The 18,619-nt window shown below is 39.7% G+C and overlaps 3 protein-coding genes across 5 annotated transcripts in view; 2 read left to right on the top strand and 1 right to left on the bottom strand.

Moving 5' to 3' along the window:
* Nucleotides 1-377: 377 nt before the first annotated feature.
* On the bottom strand, nucleotides 378-7,182 carry LOC137876534 (ras-related protein Rab-39B). Its single transcript, XM_068716181.1, has 4 exons — nucleotides 6,872-7,182; nucleotides 5,550-5,782; nucleotides 4,101-4,371; nucleotides 378-3,930 (listed from the first exon to the last, which is right to left on the bottom strand). Exons 2-4 carry the CDS (start codon nucleotides 5,762-5,764, stop codon nucleotides 3,775-3,777), a joined length of 642 nt encoding a protein of 213 aa, XP_068572282.1. The 5' UTR covers nucleotides 5,765-5,782; nucleotides 6,872-7,182; the 3' UTR covers nucleotides 378-3,774.
* Nucleotides 7,183-7,777: 595 nt separating this feature from the next.
* Nucleotides 7,778-14,464, top strand: rab38c (RAB38c, member of RAS oncogene family). Its single transcript, XM_068716177.1, has 4 exons — nucleotides 7,778-8,221; nucleotides 9,049-9,179; nucleotides 10,736-10,873; nucleotides 11,862-14,464. Exons 1-4 carry the CDS (start codon nucleotides 8,029-8,031, stop codon nucleotides 12,021-12,023), a joined length of 624 nt encoding a protein of 207 aa, XP_068572278.1. The 5' UTR covers nucleotides 7,778-8,028; the 3' UTR covers nucleotides 12,024-14,464.
* Nucleotides 14,465-15,977: 1,513 nt separating this feature from the next.
* Nucleotides 15,978-18,619, top strand: part of LOC137876529 (phosphatidylinositol-binding clathrin assembly protein-like) — a 28,112-nt gene continuing 25,470 nt past the window's right edge. For 2 of the 3 annotated variants that reach the window (XM_068716174.1, XM_068716172.1), the window contains exon 1: nucleotides 15,978-16,980. In XM_068716174.1, coding sequence (XP_068572275.1) covers nucleotides 16,851-16,980 — 130 coding nt within the window. In that variant the 5' untranslated portion in view covers nucleotides 15,978-16,850. The remainder of the gene's footprint in view (nucleotides 16,981-18,619) is intronic. The other variant, XM_068716173.1, reaches the window with a different exon arrangement.

Below are 18,619 nucleotides of genomic sequence, written 5' to 3'. Positions count from 1 at the left end.
TCAAGCCCGATTTCTAAAACACTCAGGGCAATCAATAGTTTATACTGAACAACAATTTGTGCAACAAAAGGCCTTCACTCATTCAAAACATAACTTGTCCGTAAAAAGTAAATAAATTGACTCGTCCTTGTATCACTAAGTAAAGACAAACTGGCCTTGTGACCAAAGACGTTCCAATTGTGTTTCTTTGTGCCATTTCTCATTAACATTTACATACCCTAACCCAAAAATAAAGTAAATTATCCTTTACAGAGTAAACTCATGTCATACGAACAGCTTCAACAGTCTATGTTTACTTTTCTTATCCACAGTAAGCAAGTATGTAACAGTTAAGTAAAACTAAATTTACATTAATTTAAGTACAGAAAAAAGTCAACACAAAAAAATGTATAAATAAGGAACACTCCTGTCTAATCTTGCCACGCTTATTTTTAAGTGTTATTTGCCCTAACAGTGAAACACACACACACACACACACACACACACACACACACACACACACACACACACACACACACACACACACACACACACACACACACACACACACACACACTTTGGCATGGAGCAACCATCCTGTGTGTCTACCTCTGCCTCCGGCAAAATGGCCAAATAGTCAACTTTTACATTCCTTCCCTCTTGTGTGAGAGGCATGTTGTCTCTCTAATATCTGCTTGGTCTATATTCAAAAACTGTGGTACCTTTTAAAAACTCACCCGCTTTCTGGGGTGTGAATGTGACTGAGAAACAATAGCTACATACATACAAAGCATTAGATACGCAGTGTGATCCACTTTAGTCACCATGGACAATTCAAAACATCACTGGGTCAAACAATAAGAAACGTATATCCTGTGGAAAAATTAACTATGGAATCAAGGTTTACACACAGTATGTTGAGAATTATGTACAATAATATTTAGTATGAATAGGCCAGCATTTTAACAACTAAAAACACAAAACATGGTATTTAAAATGCTTTTCCTTCTGCCCTCCCTTCTCCACACACGAATGCTGCCCTCTAGTGGCCGCACACAGCATTACGTCTGTTAACATTGTGGCTGTGACCCATTACTGTCAGTTTTGTGGTAGAAACAGCAGAGTTCCTTCACATTTTGCAGAAGGCAAATCTTTATTAATTTCTCAAGGCATATATTATTGATGACATTTGTGCTATAATAATCAGAGTCACAACAACATTGACGACTCAACTTTGTCAGGGTTAGGTTTCAAGTAAATTATTTACAGGTTGCGTAATGTGATACCAATGTGTTTGCAGCCACCTTACATTTTAGATTTTGATATTCTCAGGATTAACACAGTTTTATCTATGAACAGGAACAGAAGCTGATTATGCTTTTCTCCTCTAAAAGGCATTTGAAAGAGACACTTCCACTGCACGCTTAAAAAAAAATTAACTCGCAAATCGTAATTTCCAAACTGTTAGAATTAGTGAATATTGATGCCCAGAATCGGACTTGAAGTCTGAGCAATTGTAGTGAGGTTTAAATAACCCTAATTAGTTCACTTTCAGGGTTTCATATATACATTTGTATCTTTATTATTTCTGCTCTCATGAGATTCCAGGAACTAAATGAAATGATTATTTACATTTTATCAAAAATAAAAAATGTTTAGAGTTAAAATGGTGGCATGCAATGATTAAATATGGATATGACTGAATCTATAAATGGCATAGTTATGAGGAGAAATGTATGACCTGAAGGTGCCATTTAATGTATAATGTTAATGTTAAATACTCAAACTCATGAAATCAGTTTCCAAAAGTATGGAGCCCGAAAGTGGTCAATATTACAAGTTATTATGACAAAGAATTACATGAATCAATTGTGTGCATTTTATAAATCAAACAATATTTTTTTGGAATAATTTCAGAGATCATTGTTTTATTGGAGTTACTTTCCATTTCATAATAGACAGACATTTTCAAAAGTATATTTTTTATTTAGTGACATTTTTTCAAATAGTTTTATCTTGTGTCACATTTTATTTCATAATGTCATTTTTTATGACAGCGATGTCACCGGCCTCTCACCTTTCAGCCAATCACAAGTTCCCCTAGCTTTCTTAAGCTAGCTCAATTACTGCTATCAAATTTAGCCAGTATGCTCCTGCAACAACAATGTCAAATCTTTTCTGAATGAACAAACTAGAGGCATATGCGGTAAATAAGCACAGTACACAAACATTATGACTATAATCTCCTCTGCATCTTAACAAGCCTGCACATGCTATCTATAGCTGGCTAATTAGCTATGCAGGATTGTGAAATAGTACTTAGCATCAGCACTAGCTGGTTAATTCAGAGTTACGTTGTGTTTTTATGAGGAGCATCTGGGACAAAATGCAGCCATTCAGTCTTTCTCAGCAGCTTACTACAAAAGATAAAGGGCTAAATTTGATAGCAGTTGTTCGGGGCATGGGGAAAGGTGACGGGCCGCTGACAACACCACTGTCATGTAAAGTGAAATCATAAAATAAAATGTTTTATGAAATATACTGCCATTGAGAAAATGCCACCATGCAATAAAAACAGACATTTGAAAAGGGGAATTTTAAGTAAAAATGTAAATAATCAAATAAAAATAAACTCCAATAAAACTGTTATTATGAAAATAACAAATAACATTTCATAACAACTTAGAAGCATTTCTTCATTTATTTTAGAAATTGTTGGCTCATTTGTATATTTTACATAATTTATTCACATAATAATGAGTTTCAAAATATCCTTTTCAAATGTATTTAATATTGAACATATTGGGGTTCCAAACAAAAGGCCTTAAGGTTATGTCTTAACAGTTCTCACCAGTAAACCAACACAGAGTAGTAAACAGGAACGTGGGTACTTAACATATTGATAAATCTCCTCGCTATTATTAAGCTATAATGGCTATCGGCTACAATATATTTTCCTTTCAGCAAATGTACCGTTGAACATTTTCACAGTGCAAACTCTTTCTCAAGCAGTCGATAGCAGGTTGCAGACAAACAAAAAGTCCAGCTGAGTCTCAAACTTTGGTTCAAATTGAGTCCACTTGTATTGTATCTTGTATCATCCGCTCTCTTTATGTATTAAGCCACTTGGATTCGTAGTGCAGTACAATCAGTGAGGATCTCTTTCCGTCTGCTCTCTCTCACTGGTTAAATAGTCTGTACAAGGTTGCAATATATATATATATGATGCATCTAAAGGAAGAGGGGTGGCTCAGTCTTGGCATCTCTGATTCAGTATCAGTGTCTTTAAGAGAAGTGCACCAACTACATAACTAGCCACTGGAATATAACTGCACACATCAGAAAGGCCAAAAAAGTGCAGTAAAGCTGTTGAGAGTGTTGAGAGCTGCAAAGACAGCAGGATTATTACAGTCAGTCACACACACACACACACACACACACACACACACACACTCACACACACACGCACGCACACACACACACACACACACACACACACACACACACACACACACACACACACACACACATGCAAACAGAACAATGAGAATATTAGGATGCTTCTTGTGCTTCTACGCCTGTTGGGAACATCAACAAAGAGTCATAAACAGGCACCGAAAGATAAAACCATGTCTTATATATAGAAGTAAATTGTGTAACTGAGCAGGGAAAATATTATGAGTCCCAAAAAAAAAAGGGCCAGGGTGCAGCCGAGGCGTGAAACAGATCTCCTACAGATCGGAGTCCACTGAAGTATTACTACCTGTCACCCCCCACACGCTGCAGCCAGGTAAATCAGCAGAAGCATTGCCGGCTGCCTTTGGTGACTTCCTCGGAGGAATGGACGGTGTTGGGAACAAATCCACTCTTGACGCCCTCCCAGCCATCCTGGATCTTAATGTCCCCGCTCCGTACCAGCTCAAAGATGTCCTTCGTCAGATCCACAAATGCCTTTAGAAAAAGCAAATAAAAAACAGATTATGAAGGATCATAAACTAATCTCAGCCGAGTAAGACCACAGGGTGTGGTTAAAAGCATCGAAGGCGTTTGGTGATGAAGCTAAATAAGAGAATCACAGCTGATCTTGTTTCTGGGAAGAAATAGTCAAATCTCATCCACACCTTCTCCACGTTGATAGACTCTCGTGCCGATGTCTCCACATAGCGCATCCCGAAGGCCCCTGCCAGCTTCTCCGCCTCCTGCTGGGTCACCTGACGCTGGGCCTCCAGGTCACACTTGTGACCGACCAGCAGGAAGACAATGTTGTGTGGCTGGACGTGGCTCTGGGCCTCTTCCAGCCAGTTGTGGACGTTCTGGAAGGAGCGGCGGTTTGTGATGTCGAAGAGTAAGAGCCCTCCCACTGAGTTACGGTAGTAAGCTCTGGTGATGGACCTGGAGAGATAGATGGATGGATGGGTTGTGAAACTAACTTTGTTGTTTATGCTGAAAATAGAAGAGACAGCAAATGCACTATTTACTCCTGTTTGAGTAATGTTTGTCAAAATCACAGTACCCAGCTGTTTTACAAAATTACTTTAAATGAAAGTATATATTCGTGACCCTTTTTTTAAGTTTTATGTCTTTAGTATATCAATGGGATTAGAGCTGAGAGCCACACAAACTGGATCATGGGTAGGTTGTCAATAAAAATAAATAAAGTATATTGCCAGCCTTATCCTTTAACTATGGTTAGGATGTGGTTATGGTTAGGCACCTAAAACACTTGGTTAAAATTAGGGAAAGATTGTGGAAACAGTTTAAAATAAAGGTTAAGTGTTGGATTGTGACAGGATGCAACCTCTTGGCACCATTATGTACTTTTCATTATTATAAACAAATCTCAGGAAAAGACCAAAACCTTCAATGCATTAGTCCTTCTCAACCCTGACTGTGGCTCTTGGCCCAAGATCATTTGTTCCTAATGAGGATGTAAATTGTATAAACACGAGTCATAAATATCTACTTTAGCTTTAAAGAAACCTGACCCTTAATCAGCTGGGAACTGTCCTTCTTGGAAAACGTGATTCCAACAGGACTAAATAGTGCATCTGTTGGGAACCATTTGGTGCTCTAGTTAATAATATACAGCAGCAGTAAAGTGGACTTGACTCAACATAAACTACAATGCCCATGTTGATCATATTGGAAGAACATGTCATCCAGTGCAACAAAATAGCACTGGTGTGTTGGTAATTGTTTTTGGACAACTGAGCTCTTTGGCACAGAGGAATAAGCTACATCAGGCTTTAGATACACAGTAAATATACCTGTTGGAAGAATCCACGTGGTTTGGGAATTGAAATGTGTTTTTTGGACAATAAGAAAAATATAGCACATCATTAGACTTATCCTTTAGGATCTTTAATGCCCATCTGGGACATCCAACATGATCAGGACATGGTTGGAGTAAGATTTGGTTTAAGATGTGTTTGTCATGTTGGTGTGGATTCTTAACACAGAGAAAAAGTACTATGGAAAAGCAGGAAAGTGACTTTTGTTCGCAGGTCATGATGCCGGTTTGTGACTGGATGAGAAAGATCAAGGGGGAGATAAATGAGTTCTGACTTTACCTGAACCTCTCCTGTCCTGCAGTGTCCCAGATCTGTAGTTTGATTCTTTTGCCCGGCTCGATCTCCACCAAGCGAGAGAAGAAGTCCACGCCCACCGTCGGGTCTGACACCTGGGCGAAGCGGCCCTCAGTGAACCTCCGGATCAGACACGACTTGCCAACTGTGGAGTCTCCGATGACGATCAGACGAAACTGATAAAGCCATATCGTCTCCATGTCTCACCAAAATAAAATCTGTGAGAAAATAAAAGCATTCACATGTGAGGTCACCATCATCCATGTTATGGCTTCAAGTGTCTTGTTTTGTCCAAAGCTCAAAGACACTGAGTTTATGATCATATATGACAAATAACATGACATTTTTGATTACAAAAACTAATCTTTTATCAGTTTCCAATCTAATCCACATTACTGCAATTGGAAGTTGTTATGGTTCTTATGCATCCAATCTTTTGAAAAGAAAACTAAAACTAAAATGTAAAATTGTTCAAAAACTGAATTGAGCTTCATTTGCTCATAAAAAACAAACATTAAATCAACATTAAATTGTTTTGATGAATGGGAGTTTATCCTAAGACTTAAGTCAAAACAAAGTGTGCGCGCATTGTTTCACAAAACCACTGCAGAAATTATCTTCACAAGATATGAAATTAAAAACATTGTCTTGTCTTGAATTTGGCTGTAGTTCTGCTCACTAACAATACAAATCATTCAAAGGGAAGAAAAAGACAGTGAATAAAACAACAGCTTAGATTCAACACGCTTTAAAGCCTCGACAGTGAAAACAACAGAATAACAGAGGATGTGTTTGAATAGATTCAGATTAAAAACAAATGTGCATTTAATCCAGACTGTGTCGATCACATGGATTATTCTTGGATTATAGCTGCCCCCATGAGGGGAAAGTAATAGGCTCAAATCATTTCAGCAGTGTCCATGTGATTTACAGTTGGGTGATCTAATTTGAGGGGAAGGATGGGGGAGGGGGGGAGAGGCCACTCCTCTCCAACTCAATAAACATTGGTGTAGTCAGCCCCCATGTGGATAGTAGGCTGGTTGCTATACAGCAATAACACAAAATGAGGCCTTGAAGCTAGCCAAACATACGCTTAATAAGGAGACAGCTGCTAAACAGGACTGCTAGTTAATAATATTCTGCTTCCTAGAAGACCTCCAGTGTTGTTTATAATAAAATATTATGTTCAGTTCATAGAAAAATATAGAGGCCCAACCCACTTAGCTTAATGCCAGTATGAGTATTATTTACATTAATGGTTAACATTCAGGAAAACAATCTAATAAAAATCGGTAATGATGACCCACCTTAAAGTTAGTAGCTCAGTACCTGTAAAAAACAAACCCCATATCGATGATTATGTCTTCTAAAAATGATCCTCCAGGGTAGCAGTGGTTGAATTACAGAAATAACCAGCAAATAACATGCATCATATTAAGCCGGCCTCTTGTCCACCATCAGCATTTGAAGATGAAAGCAGCCTGTTGAGTGTTCGAATCGACAGATAATATGAGCTGCTGGTTAATTTGACTGTTGATATTTCCGTGATGATCCGCGGACGAAATGGCAGCAGGACACAACAGCAGCATCACACATCTCCTCCTCGCCCTCATCAGCACCATTACCGTAACTGTACGCAGGGCAGCGCAGCAACAATCCAAAGAGTCCTGCTGCTACCTTCATAGGCTGTAGGAACAAATAAACACACAAGTGTAAAATAAGTGAGCGCATATGCAAGATCTGATGCAATTTTTATTAATATCCATATATACACTAAGCAGAAAAAAGATCAGAAATGACTTTACTTGTTTAATGCCAGATATTAGGTTACACATTTTCAATAACAAAAATACAGTCTATTATATGAAAAGAATCTTGACTATCTTAGACATTACAATTTTTACCGCTTGAATTCTTTTTTTGGTATTTTATGCAATTACACGAATTTACAGTAAGAAAGTGTTTTAATTACATTTCAAATTAACACTTTACACACATGACATATTATATGATCCGCCATGTATAATGTGTAATGTGGTTTTGATAGTTTTACTTGCTTAAAGGTCCTCAGCCTATCCAAGAAAATCAGCTGCGTGACAAATTCCAAAGCGGGGTTTTTACGAGGACCTCTTGAACGCACCACCAGCTAAGAGCTGCTGCGTTAGAGTCGCTTCACGGGAGCAGAGAGTCGACCGTCATGTGTGATTAAACGGGTGGACTGCAGTGATCACAGGCGAACTTGACCGCTGTTTTTGCAAATCTTGATGATATTGAATCATAACAACTTTTTTATTCTCGGTGCATTGGACTGAAGAAAATGTCCAACTAGCCCAATAACATTTATTCTACTTTCCGTAACTTTGCTGTAGTTTAGAATTGTGTTAAGATACCTGTGCACCAACATCCTGCATAAAGTTACAATAATTCTTCGAGGAGTTTTTTTTGAGGCAGCAGAGCTGCAAACATGCAGCAGGAGCTTTTGTTCAAAGTCCTGGTTATCGGGGACTTGGGAGTCGGAAAAACGTCCATCATCAAGCGGTATGTGCATCAGATCTTCTCCCAGCACTACCGAGCCACCATAGGCGTGGACTTCGCCCTGAAGGTGCTGCAGTGGAACAATGACACTGTGATCCGACTACAGCTGTGGGACATAGCAGGTCTGTCAAACTTTAACGAGTACATTCCGGTTTACAGGTTTATTGTTGCATCAGGTGATTATTGAAACTGTAAAGCTCTGCAGGTTTTAATTTTCAAGAATGTGTGTTTTAGGATCTTTGGAAACAAAAACCTTTTGTTTCACTTACTACTGAAAATCTTTTAAAAGCTACTTCTGGAAACCTACACTTTTAAAATCAATCTGAGGGCAGTTTTAGGGAAGTAGGGGCCTGTGAAAGACTTTTTAGAAATAGCAGTTGGACAGTACTGCAAAACATCTCCAACTTATTCAAGCTATTTCTGAGTCCTGAAAGTTTTTTGTTTTTTTTGCCAGTGCTGTAGGACTATATTCACTGCTTTCCAATACAATCAACTCATTTAATGAGTGTCTTGAAACAATATACAGAACAGGACTCAGTGATATACAAACATAAGTTGATAGCATGGAGATTTTTGCAGTGGGTGACGTGAACTCCAAGAGAGAGAGAGTGTTTGTCTGTGTGCTGGATAACTGGGTCCCTCCGTCATTTGAAGCCTGGTTGAGGAATGTAGATCTTGTGCCTAGCTGTGACTCAAGTGATCCCATGCAGATAATATCAGTCACATGATGGCAGCTACTGTAGAATAAACACACATACACACAAACTCGCTGTTTATCAGTGATAAACCGTGGTGTGAGTTGATTTAATTTTATGGACTTGAAAGGTGTCTTTTCATGAATATGTGTGTGTGTGTGTGTGTATGTGTGTGTGTGTGTGTGTGTGTGTGTGTGTGTGTGTGTGTGTGTGTGTGTGTGTGTGTGTCTGATTGGCTGTACCATGCGTCCCAGGACAGGAGCGGTATGGGAACATGACTCGCGTCTATTACCGGGAGGCGGTGGGAGCGCTGGTGGTGTTTGACGTGACGAGGGCCTCCACGTTCGACGCCGTGCTGAAGTGGAAGGATGACCTGGACTCCAAGGTCAGCACAAACTGTCATTCTGTCGCATTCAGAGGAGTAAAAAGTAATATTAATATTTATACCCGCACATGGCCACAGCCACAAACGACAACATTAATGCCAAAGTTACAGTTACGGATAGGGCAGCGATATTGTTTCGGTTTAAAGATTTCTAATGAAAAGGATTCTCACAGATACTGCATGGACATCATCCACATTCATGTCTAAATATCTTTATTTTTTATTGCAGTATGTCTACTGCTTGTTGTAGTCACCTGTGTTTCATGTACTTTAGGAACAAATTCAAAGTGAGATTATGCGAAGAAAGGATTTAACAGCTGTCAGAGGCACAAGTGTGTGCTGACAGCTCCACGGTCGAGAAAAGTAGTTTGAAAAATTGCAGCCACAATGTCCTAAAATTCATGTAAGGTGACATTATATCAATAGTCTGCAGAGAAAAAAAGATACTACATTGGAACTGCTTGAGGTGTCTGTATGCCCTTCACACCTTTCAGATGTCAGAATTGACCCTTCTCTAAACCTGCCCCCTCCTGCTCCTCCATCAAGCTGTCAGAGCTACCATAGAGCCCACACTGTCACTACCTGCCCTCCCTGCATAAATGTCTAATCTCATTTTTGGGGGAAATTAAAATTAAAAAAAAGAAAGAAGCAGACAGAAGGGTTTACAATATGCGTTGGAAAGATATATCCAGAATATCAAACTGATTCAGCAGCAAAAACAGATTGAAAAGAAAATGATAGAAGCTAAAGCCTACAGACGCAGAAGTGAACCACCACTACCAAGACAACAAATTAAGGAACAACAATGTCCCTGTAGAGCTGGGTAGGTCTTTATTCACTGTTACAATTAATTAAAACAAAAAGCAGCAGGTGTGTACAGTCAGTATACCTTCAGTAACTAGCATAGCATAGAACTGTTAACGCTAGTTGATGATGTGTTAACGTACTCTGCATTGTTAGCTCCACAGGTTTTTACATAGAAACGTTAGCTTTTAGAAATGTATAGCTCCATTCAACCTCTCAGGGTATCAAGTATCACTATTACATAAAGTTTAACCAGATCTAGCTCAAAATACTCAAAACAAGCCTGAAAGTGTAGAAAAATCTGAAACAATTACATGAGAGTCAATGGAGTTGTACAATTTCTGTACAGGTATCAATATACTAAAAAATAACTAATTTGTGTTCAATGTCTCATACAACATGTACAACATGTACAAAGAGTGTTTACTTGAAGACAAGGTGAAAAGCCTGCTGTCATACAGAGGGGTGATAATTACTCAAATGTGGAAAATGGCCAACACAGTAATGGTTTAGAAAATGACAAAAAGAAAGCTTGAGAAAGTTAAAGCAATTCTAAGTTCTAACATTGGAAAGGTGTGAGGAGAGGAGCCTTAAGTAAAAAAGTACTTCTGTTAAAGCATAATAACACCTTGAAGAAAAATCAATATGCTCACAAGGGTATTTACAACAAATCCTTTTACAGTCACATTTTAAATTGCTTGTATTAAAAGTCTGTACAACCATCATCTAACCTGTCGTTCTTCACTTTTCAGGTGACCCTGAACCATGGGAGGCCAGTTCCAACTGTACTCTTGGCCAATAAGTCAGACCAGCTGGCTTCCCAGCAGCCCAAACTCGACTCCTTCTGCAGGGAGAATGGCTTCGTTGGCTGGTTCGAGACCTCTGCAAAGGTACGAGAGAGGAGAGACTGGATACGTGACTTTGGATGCAATTACTGCAGCAAAATCAGTGGAAAAAGACATTTTGAGATAGATTGAGGTAGTAACATTTTCCATTAATCACTTAATATAAAAGGTTAGAGGGCTTTTTTAACTAACCTCCTAATGGAAAGAGTTGTGAAGGGGCTTGACTTGAGGCAAAGACTAAATGACTTAATTTGGGGGTAAATCAAAGTCAGCTGCTCTGCACATAATATACACAGTCAGGTTAACTACATATTTAACCAGCTAAAAATGGCAATGTTAATACAACCGAAGTCCACTATGAAAAATAAATGATTCTGAAAATGACAGTACAAACACAAAAAGTCAGACATTATTTGCCGTGCTCTCAAGAGACAAATAGAGGAATGTTTGCAGTCGGGTGTGAGTTAACCCTCTGTTTTTCCAGCCCGTCTAATGAGTTGCACACTAGGATGCGAGTCAGAGACAGTAGTGGGGCTAGTGAACACAAAGGCTCAACAGACAGAATAGAAACAATAGTGTTTCTATCACTGTGTGACATCCTGGCTTCCAATTAGGAAGTTAGTGTGCCATGTCAGATATCAATTCATTCAAAAATCACACTTTTTGATATGCTGTATTTTTCATCCTGACTGTGATGAGGGCTGTGTTTGACATTTGTGGACACTAATGGAAGAAGAAGTAGCCCAACGCTGAATAAATCACACCCATACACATGTAGGGGTTTTTGGTGATACAGCCTCACTATGTTCAACATGACTGTTAGCTTATGGTAGCTAATTATATCTAGTGTTTTTTATTGATTGTTCTCTACTTGTGCTTTCGTTACACTATGTTTCAACAGGACAGATAAACATTTTATTGGTTTTGTCACAATAGTCATCCATAGAGCATTGCCACTATGACTGTGTGTGAAGTGGCTATAAAGAGCACATGATTTTCTTCACATGGTGTCTTCTTTTATTCCCTCCCTCAGGAAAATGCAAACATTGAGGAGGCGGCACGCTGCTTGGTGGAGCACATCCTGAACAACGAGGAGAGCCCGGTGGTAGAGCGAGACCCCAGCACCCTAGTCCTGTCTGGATACACTAACACCACGAAGGATCATCTCAACTGCTCTTCATGTGTCAAGTGGTGACTTCCAGACCAATCCCAGACAACCAGGAAGTGAACAGCTGTGAGGCCACTGAGATAAGTCTGACTCAGGGACTGTTTGTAAAACGGGGAGAGCCAATGTTCATGGGCTTGTTCACACTGCAGGCCAACAGGATATCTGAAGCACAAAAGACGGAGTTCTGATGAATCCTGCACAACCTCTAAAAGTGTTATATTTTGATTATTAAAGGTAAAAAATGTCTTAAATTATTAAAAGTTTTAGAATGATAAGTATTAAATGTTTCAGACTGATGTGTCAACTTTTAATTTTGTTTTTTATGTACTTAAATTTCACAACTATGGAACAAAAAGTTTGTTTATTTCATCCTTTTTTTTGCCACAGATTGTACAGTGTCATTTTTTCTCTTGAACATATTTGACATTGTGCCTTTGACAGCTCTTAAAACTTCAGCACGTCTGTCTGCAGTGTGAACACAAACATAAAAACATTAAGCCTTCTTGCATTCTTTGCATTTTTAGATCAGCGGACAAGAGTGAGTAAAGGCAGTTTTTAAGGGATATGAAAACAGCTAAAACTGCATATGCTTAAAATGTCCTGAATTTCATGCATTGAACCTAAAGTTTAACTCTGTGGTAACACCCAGTCCCCACCATGAGTGTGACTGAGGTCAAAGTCATTTCTACAGATTCAGGCTTACACTGTCTTTTCCAGCTGAAACTCTGACAGAGAATTAGATGAGAAGATTGATCTTTCCTTTTAATTTATGGCCACCTGACGATCAGCATAAAGATGAAACCAGAGGGAAACAGCTAGCCTGGCTCTGTCCAAACAAAGTCCTCAATAACTAACACGCTCCAGCTCATTTGTTGAAAGGGTCAGTGTGTAGCATTCAATTGGTTGTAATCTGCAACCACACTGCTAGATGCCACCAATTCCTACACACTGTCCCTTTAATGCATATAAAAACTGAAGAGCAACCAGAAGAGACTCCAGTGACTAGCCAAGAAATAGTCCGGCACTTAACCTCTCTGTAAAACAGCTAATTGTTGTCTTTACACTTCAGCTTTTGCATAAATCAAACAAAGAAGATACAATGTGTTAATTAGTGATCTTTAGAGGTGCTACATTGTTGTTACCTTTTGACAGAACCAAGCTAGATGTCTCCCCCTGTTTCCCGTCTTCATGCTAAACTAACTGGCTGTAGTCTAATATTTAACAAACAGGTATCGATTTAATCATCTTAAGCTCAGCAAGAAAGTGAATAATGGGCATTTCCGAAAAGTCAAATTATTCCTTTTGATATTTTGTTTTGGTCAAACTCATTTTAATATAATCATGCAGGGTCTGGTGCTCTGTTAATAAGATGATTGAAATCAATAAAATGTTGTACACAAAAAGATAACGCTATGCTGCTCATAGTAAGCGGCCTTATTTTCTGCCCACGATGTTTAAAATCATGTTGCGTAGTTCAAATCAAATAATTAAAATCGTTTGAATGTTCTTTGGTTTAACTGGTTGCACTGGGTTTAAACGGATGTGTACTGTCTAATGACTCGACGATGGTTAGAGTGAAACTTACTGGATAGTCGTGTCAATACAAAGGCTGTACTATCCATCTGCTGAAGATCACAGCCTTTTTTCTTTGCTAATCTGACGTAGAAATTAATCCTTTTATGTAACATTACACAGAGGGTGCATCCCGTGTATTCATAATAGGCCTGCTAATACGTAAAGACATTTCCTTTCACACTGGATCATGAACTGACGGGCTGGAAAATCTGCTCTCACTTGCTACTAAGAAAAAAAACAAGACTCCTTTGCAGTCAGAAAAAAACATAAATGTTATGGAGGTAATGAGGTTAGGGTTTGTTCAGCAGATATGTCCATTAAATGGACTATTCAAGTCGTTGATAAAACCTGAAGGCTATTAGTGGACTGAGAATTTCTTTAATTAGGAATAGTAGTGGTAAAGTGTGAAGCACTTTAAAACGCCTGTGGTTCTTCCAGTACTACCGTCTTTTCATGATAAACAGCACCTCCTTCTAGTTAAGCACCAATTTCCATTTCATTATGTATACATGTGTGGTTTCAGTTTAGAACTGTTTACATCACATCCTCAAAGTGAATATTGACTCTAGATATAAATAATTTTTATAGCAAACCCGACTCACAGTCAAACTATTGGCTCTATTGTTGGTATGAGGAGTTTTTAACCCTAAAATCGATTTCTCGCCAGTCGAAAGCATGGCATGTGTGTCTTTTTAGCGCAGCAACAACTGAACAGCCGCCTCTGTTGAGTCTGCCTCGAGTGTTATTTGAAATTCCATGTTTTTGAATTAGGCGTCAGCTTTATATTTCACTTCACTGCCTTTGATGTGTAATAGCCTTGTAATACAAAACATTTGTAACTGCATTCTCTGTGGACCAGACTACATGCAATAAAAAATGTATTTGTGGTGTCATATGGTGCGCAGTATGTTTTCAGCAGCATTGTCCTTTCAGGATCTTTGAATGTGCCACATCCTCTCAGCTCCACACATTTCACCCTCAAAATTTGGAAATCAACCTCGACATTGACTTGATTCACAAACGAGAGCAAATGAAGCTGAAACAATTTACCGATTAGTCAGTAGCTATTTATTTTCTTATAATTAACTAAATTAACATTCCTCCAGCTTCTCTGAATAGCTTGGTTTTCTCCAGTTTGTGCCTCTCATGTTTTAGCGTATACTTGAGTCGCAGAGGTAACCGCAGTTTCTATAAAAAGATAATTACCCAGCAAGGAGAGTCTTTGAGGACTCTGAAAATACCGTCAGAACAGCGGTAAGTATCAGTGTCACCCAGAGGGTTTTATCTGGTTAATAATGACTTTGAGACTCTGACGGTTACCTTTGTGACCCGACGTATGGTAATACATGAGAGGTACAAACTGAGGCCTGAGGTTAACTTCTGATCAGGTGAAACAAGACATCTGAGGAGGTCACCTTGGGCTTTAGGAAATTATAATAGGATTTTTTTTCATATTTTTTTTTTTTTTACATTTTATAGACCAAACAATTAAAAGACTAATCTAAATAATCAGCAGATTAATGATGAATGAAAATAATTCTTAGTTGCTGTCTTAACTTAAAGTGCAATATCGCCTCCTTTAAGTCATACAAAGAAAAAAATGTAATTGCTATAAAGAGCAGTGACTTTGTAAATACTGTATTGCAAAAGTCCTTCAATTTCAAACAAGTTGTTATTGTGTGAAAATGTTTTGAGTTATAGAGAACATTTCCATGCGGTTTCCTAATGATATTTACGGATTCCCAGAATATCTCTCTTTAACTATTTGATCCAGCAATATTTCCTACAGAAATTTCTTAAGATGTTGGTCTTTCAAAAACAAACAGGAACCATCACTAATTGCTCCCAGATGGTATTTACTTGACCATGTAATGCCATTGAGACCCACACTGGGAATGTTGTTGGAACTAAATGAATCCAACTGGAACATAACCGGGACATTTTTAAGTCTACAAGAAATGTCACCAAATGGGGACCTTCACATGAACGTCTTTGCTTGAATTTATCATGGTACCATTAAAAACCATACACTATCTCTGTAAACTGTAGGGCATATAGGCACCCTTTTATATGAAAAACAACATATTGCTACTGTAATGCCATAAAAATCACTATAATATCATCAAGGTCACCACACACATTTTTCAGTCATTATAAGACAATATGAATCACACAAATGAAACATCTTGTGTTGATCTTATCATGGATTTTACTCCATATGTGTCTACATTTCATTGAATGGCAGGTAATCGGGGACAGTTTGCACATGACACTCTTGAGCCCTCCACATGCATCGAGGTGGTGACAGCTGATGCCTTGCCTTTCAGACCCGGGGCAGCCTTCTGCTTTAAGATGCCCTCCCCCGGACCCGATAAGTGGCCCAATCGCCCTCCTTTCCTAGTCACCTGATTCATGCACTGCCATTTTACACACAACTTTGACTGACACAAAAAAAAGAAAAAAAAGAATTGGCCTATCGGCAACCTCAACACAGAAATACACCCTTTGTAAGAAGATTAAAAAGACTGTGGGGGATGAAAAAAAAATCAAAGCGACTAGGGTTAGATGCAGCCAGCGCGGGGTGCTGTGTGGATCAGAGAGGTGTTTGCAGTCCGATCCGTGCGTAGATTCAGAGGAGAAACCGGGCGAAGAAGAGGAGAAAAGGGGACGGGACAATGCTGTTTCATATCGTCTTTGCTGGAAAAATGAGTCTTCAATCATAGGAGATGCCGCATAGATTTGATAATAATCACCGGTAGTGTTTCGATTTTTGGCATCTTTATTCCGATTCAGCTCTCGTGCGTATCCCGCCGGCATCTCAGGGACATATTACAGTTTACTGTAGGCTACATTGTCTTATATCATTATAGGCTACTATTTTTGATGCAGGCCGCTGTTAATTATACATTTTAATTTATTTTTTTTACATAGGCTAATCGGTTGTTTTTTTTGCAGCTGGGTCATCCTGATGCTTTCGACTGAATATTTAATGGTTCCCTGGATGTGACCGTCTAATGTTTTATTTGGCCGCCGCATGAATTCTCCCACCGGATCCTTGCCGGTGTACGCTGCTGTCCTCCTCCTCCTCCTCCTCCTCCTCCTCCACCACCTCCTCCTCCTCCTGCTCAGACGGCCGATTCTCGCAGAGGGCACTACCCTCCTCCCTGCCTCTAAAGACATTTTGATCGTCCTCCCCGGTTCCCCCCACCCGGAATCCTCGACCATCACTCCGCCTGCCGCCTCCTCTTCCTCCACCACCACCACCTCCTCCACAGTAACATGTCGGGACAGTCTTTGACGGACCGGATCGCCGCGGCGCAGCACAGCATGACCGGGTCTGCCATCAGCAAAGCCGTCTGCAAGGCCACGACGCACGAAGTCAGCGGACCCAAGAAGAAGCACCTTGACTGTAGGTTAAGCATGCCATCACTGCTTACTGTATAGATAGCCTGCATGCATCAAGCTACCAGCATCTTTCCTCACAAAGGATAGCTTGTATAAACAGCATCTGTTATGCCCCCCCCCCCCCCCCTTTTCTCTCTCTCATCCGGCCCGGTTATGTTTGCAGCCTCTTTAATTAGACACCACATTCCCTTAGATTAAAATGGGATTTACGCATCAAATCACGGCTACAATGTATTTGGCTATTAGTGTAACCAGTAAATGTGTATATAAGGTGAGGGCAATCAGCCTGTGCATGTCAGTCAGGGGAAATAGGCCACTCTGGTATGGGCTAATCATATTGCAACCAGCCGCTTTACAGTGTAGGCCCATCCATTATTAACGCCACTATCAGCGGCAGCACTACATCCTCTCTCTGGAGACACCTCAGAACAAAATGTGCATTATTTCTGCAGCATCACCAACATCGTCTTTTAGGTTTCTATAATGTCACATCCAAGTTCACTGTCATGTCCTCTGGTGCATTACAGTCATTAATGGATGTGTTACTGCTGTCAGTCCTGAGGTGCTGGAGGAGCAGAGAGTCAGTGTGTATACTGTATAGCTCTGCTGGTGGGTGTTACAATGAGGCGTTTGAGCAGACAGATTCTTTATCTCCACATTCTGCTAATTAGCCGTGTGTGCAAACTGCAGCAATTGTGTACACATGGGAGACGGAGGATTTCTCACATGTAGATTTTGACAGTGATTATTAGATTAGGTGGCTTTTCTGCTTCACTATAATTACTTGACATGATCGATGGAAAGCATGGGTAATCAATGGGGCCGACAATCATAGTCACAGGCAGTCAGTCCAGACAGCTAGAACAGACAGACAGACACAGACGAGTGAATAGCAAGATGGCTAATCAAGAGGAAATCAGTCCGAGAGGAACAACAAGGCAGGTAGCCAAACAGCCTGAGAGTTAGCCATCCAGCTACACACCCAGCCAGTCGACCGGCAAGTTTGGCAGTGGATTAGTCAGTCATGTCCACAGCAGAGGTGACACTGGGAATTCTGGACTCCCTCACAAGATGTGCCACCGGGCCCCTCAACACAATACATCTAAATCAGGGCTGCATCACTCTGCCCTACAAAAAAGGCCATTAAAGCAGGGGAAAAAAAACACCCAGTGGGGGTGTTTGAAAAGGTTCAGAAATGCACTTACGAAGAAAAAGCTCTTTTGTGACTCTTGAATCGCAACATCACGTAATTACTTATGCTTTGATTTCATACAACTCTTGATTGTGACCACCACTAAAAAGCTAATTATCTAGGTTTTTCAGTGTTACTGCTGTAGCCATTTGTGAGGGTTCAAATCGTGGCTGGTACGGATGAGGATTTCTAAAGGTACATTAGCTAACACTGACTGTGATTTTTAATTTGTAAAGAAAATTGAGCCAATTGATGACTCTAAATAAAGTATTATTATAAGTGCAGAAGAGATAACCAGTTAAAGAGCATCAAGTGATTGGCACCATTATTGGTTTATTGTTGTGCTACCTGCCGAAGCCACAGTTTTATAAGAACACAGTACCCCTGCAGTTAATAAATGGTAGAAGGTCGTCCACCTTCAGCACCAGCCATGAGTCGTATAGTCTCTTGG

The sequence above is a fragment of the Cebidichthys violaceus genome, unplaced genomic scaffold (assembly GCF_023349555.1).
Source record: "Cebidichthys violaceus isolate CVI_PGR_0920_01 unplaced genomic scaffold, fCebVio1.0.p SCAF_20, whole genome shotgun sequence".
NCBI lineage: Eukaryota > Metazoa > Chordata > Actinopteri > Perciformes > Stichaeidae > Cebidichthys > Cebidichthys violaceus.
This window is presented reverse-complemented; position numbering and strand designations above follow the sequence as displayed.

Coding starts and splice junctions, on each gene's coding strand:
- rab38c (XM_068716177.1), top strand. CDS start 8,029: ATGCAGCAGGAGCTTTTGTTCAAAGTCCTGGTTATCGGGGACTTGGGA. Junction 8,222..9,048: donor ACAGCTGTGGGACATAGCAG/GTCTGTCAAACT, acceptor CATGCGTCCCAG/GACAGGAGCGGTATGGGAAC. Junction 10,874..11,861: donor GGTTCGAGACCTCTGCAAAG/GTACGAGAGAGG, acceptor TCCCTCCCTCAG/GAAAATGCAAACATTGAGGA.
- LOC137876534 (XM_068716181.1), bottom strand. CDS start 5,764: ATGGAGACGATATGGCTTTATCAGTTTCGTCTGATCGTCATCGGAGAC. Junction 4,372..5,549: donor GCAGGACAGGAGAGGTTCAG/GTAAAGTCAGAA, acceptor CTATCTCTCCAG/GTCCATCACCAGAGCTTACT. Junction 3,931..4,100: donor AGTCTATCAACGTGGAGAAG/GTGTGGATGAGA, acceptor CTTTTTCTAAAG/GCATTTGTGGATCTGACGAA.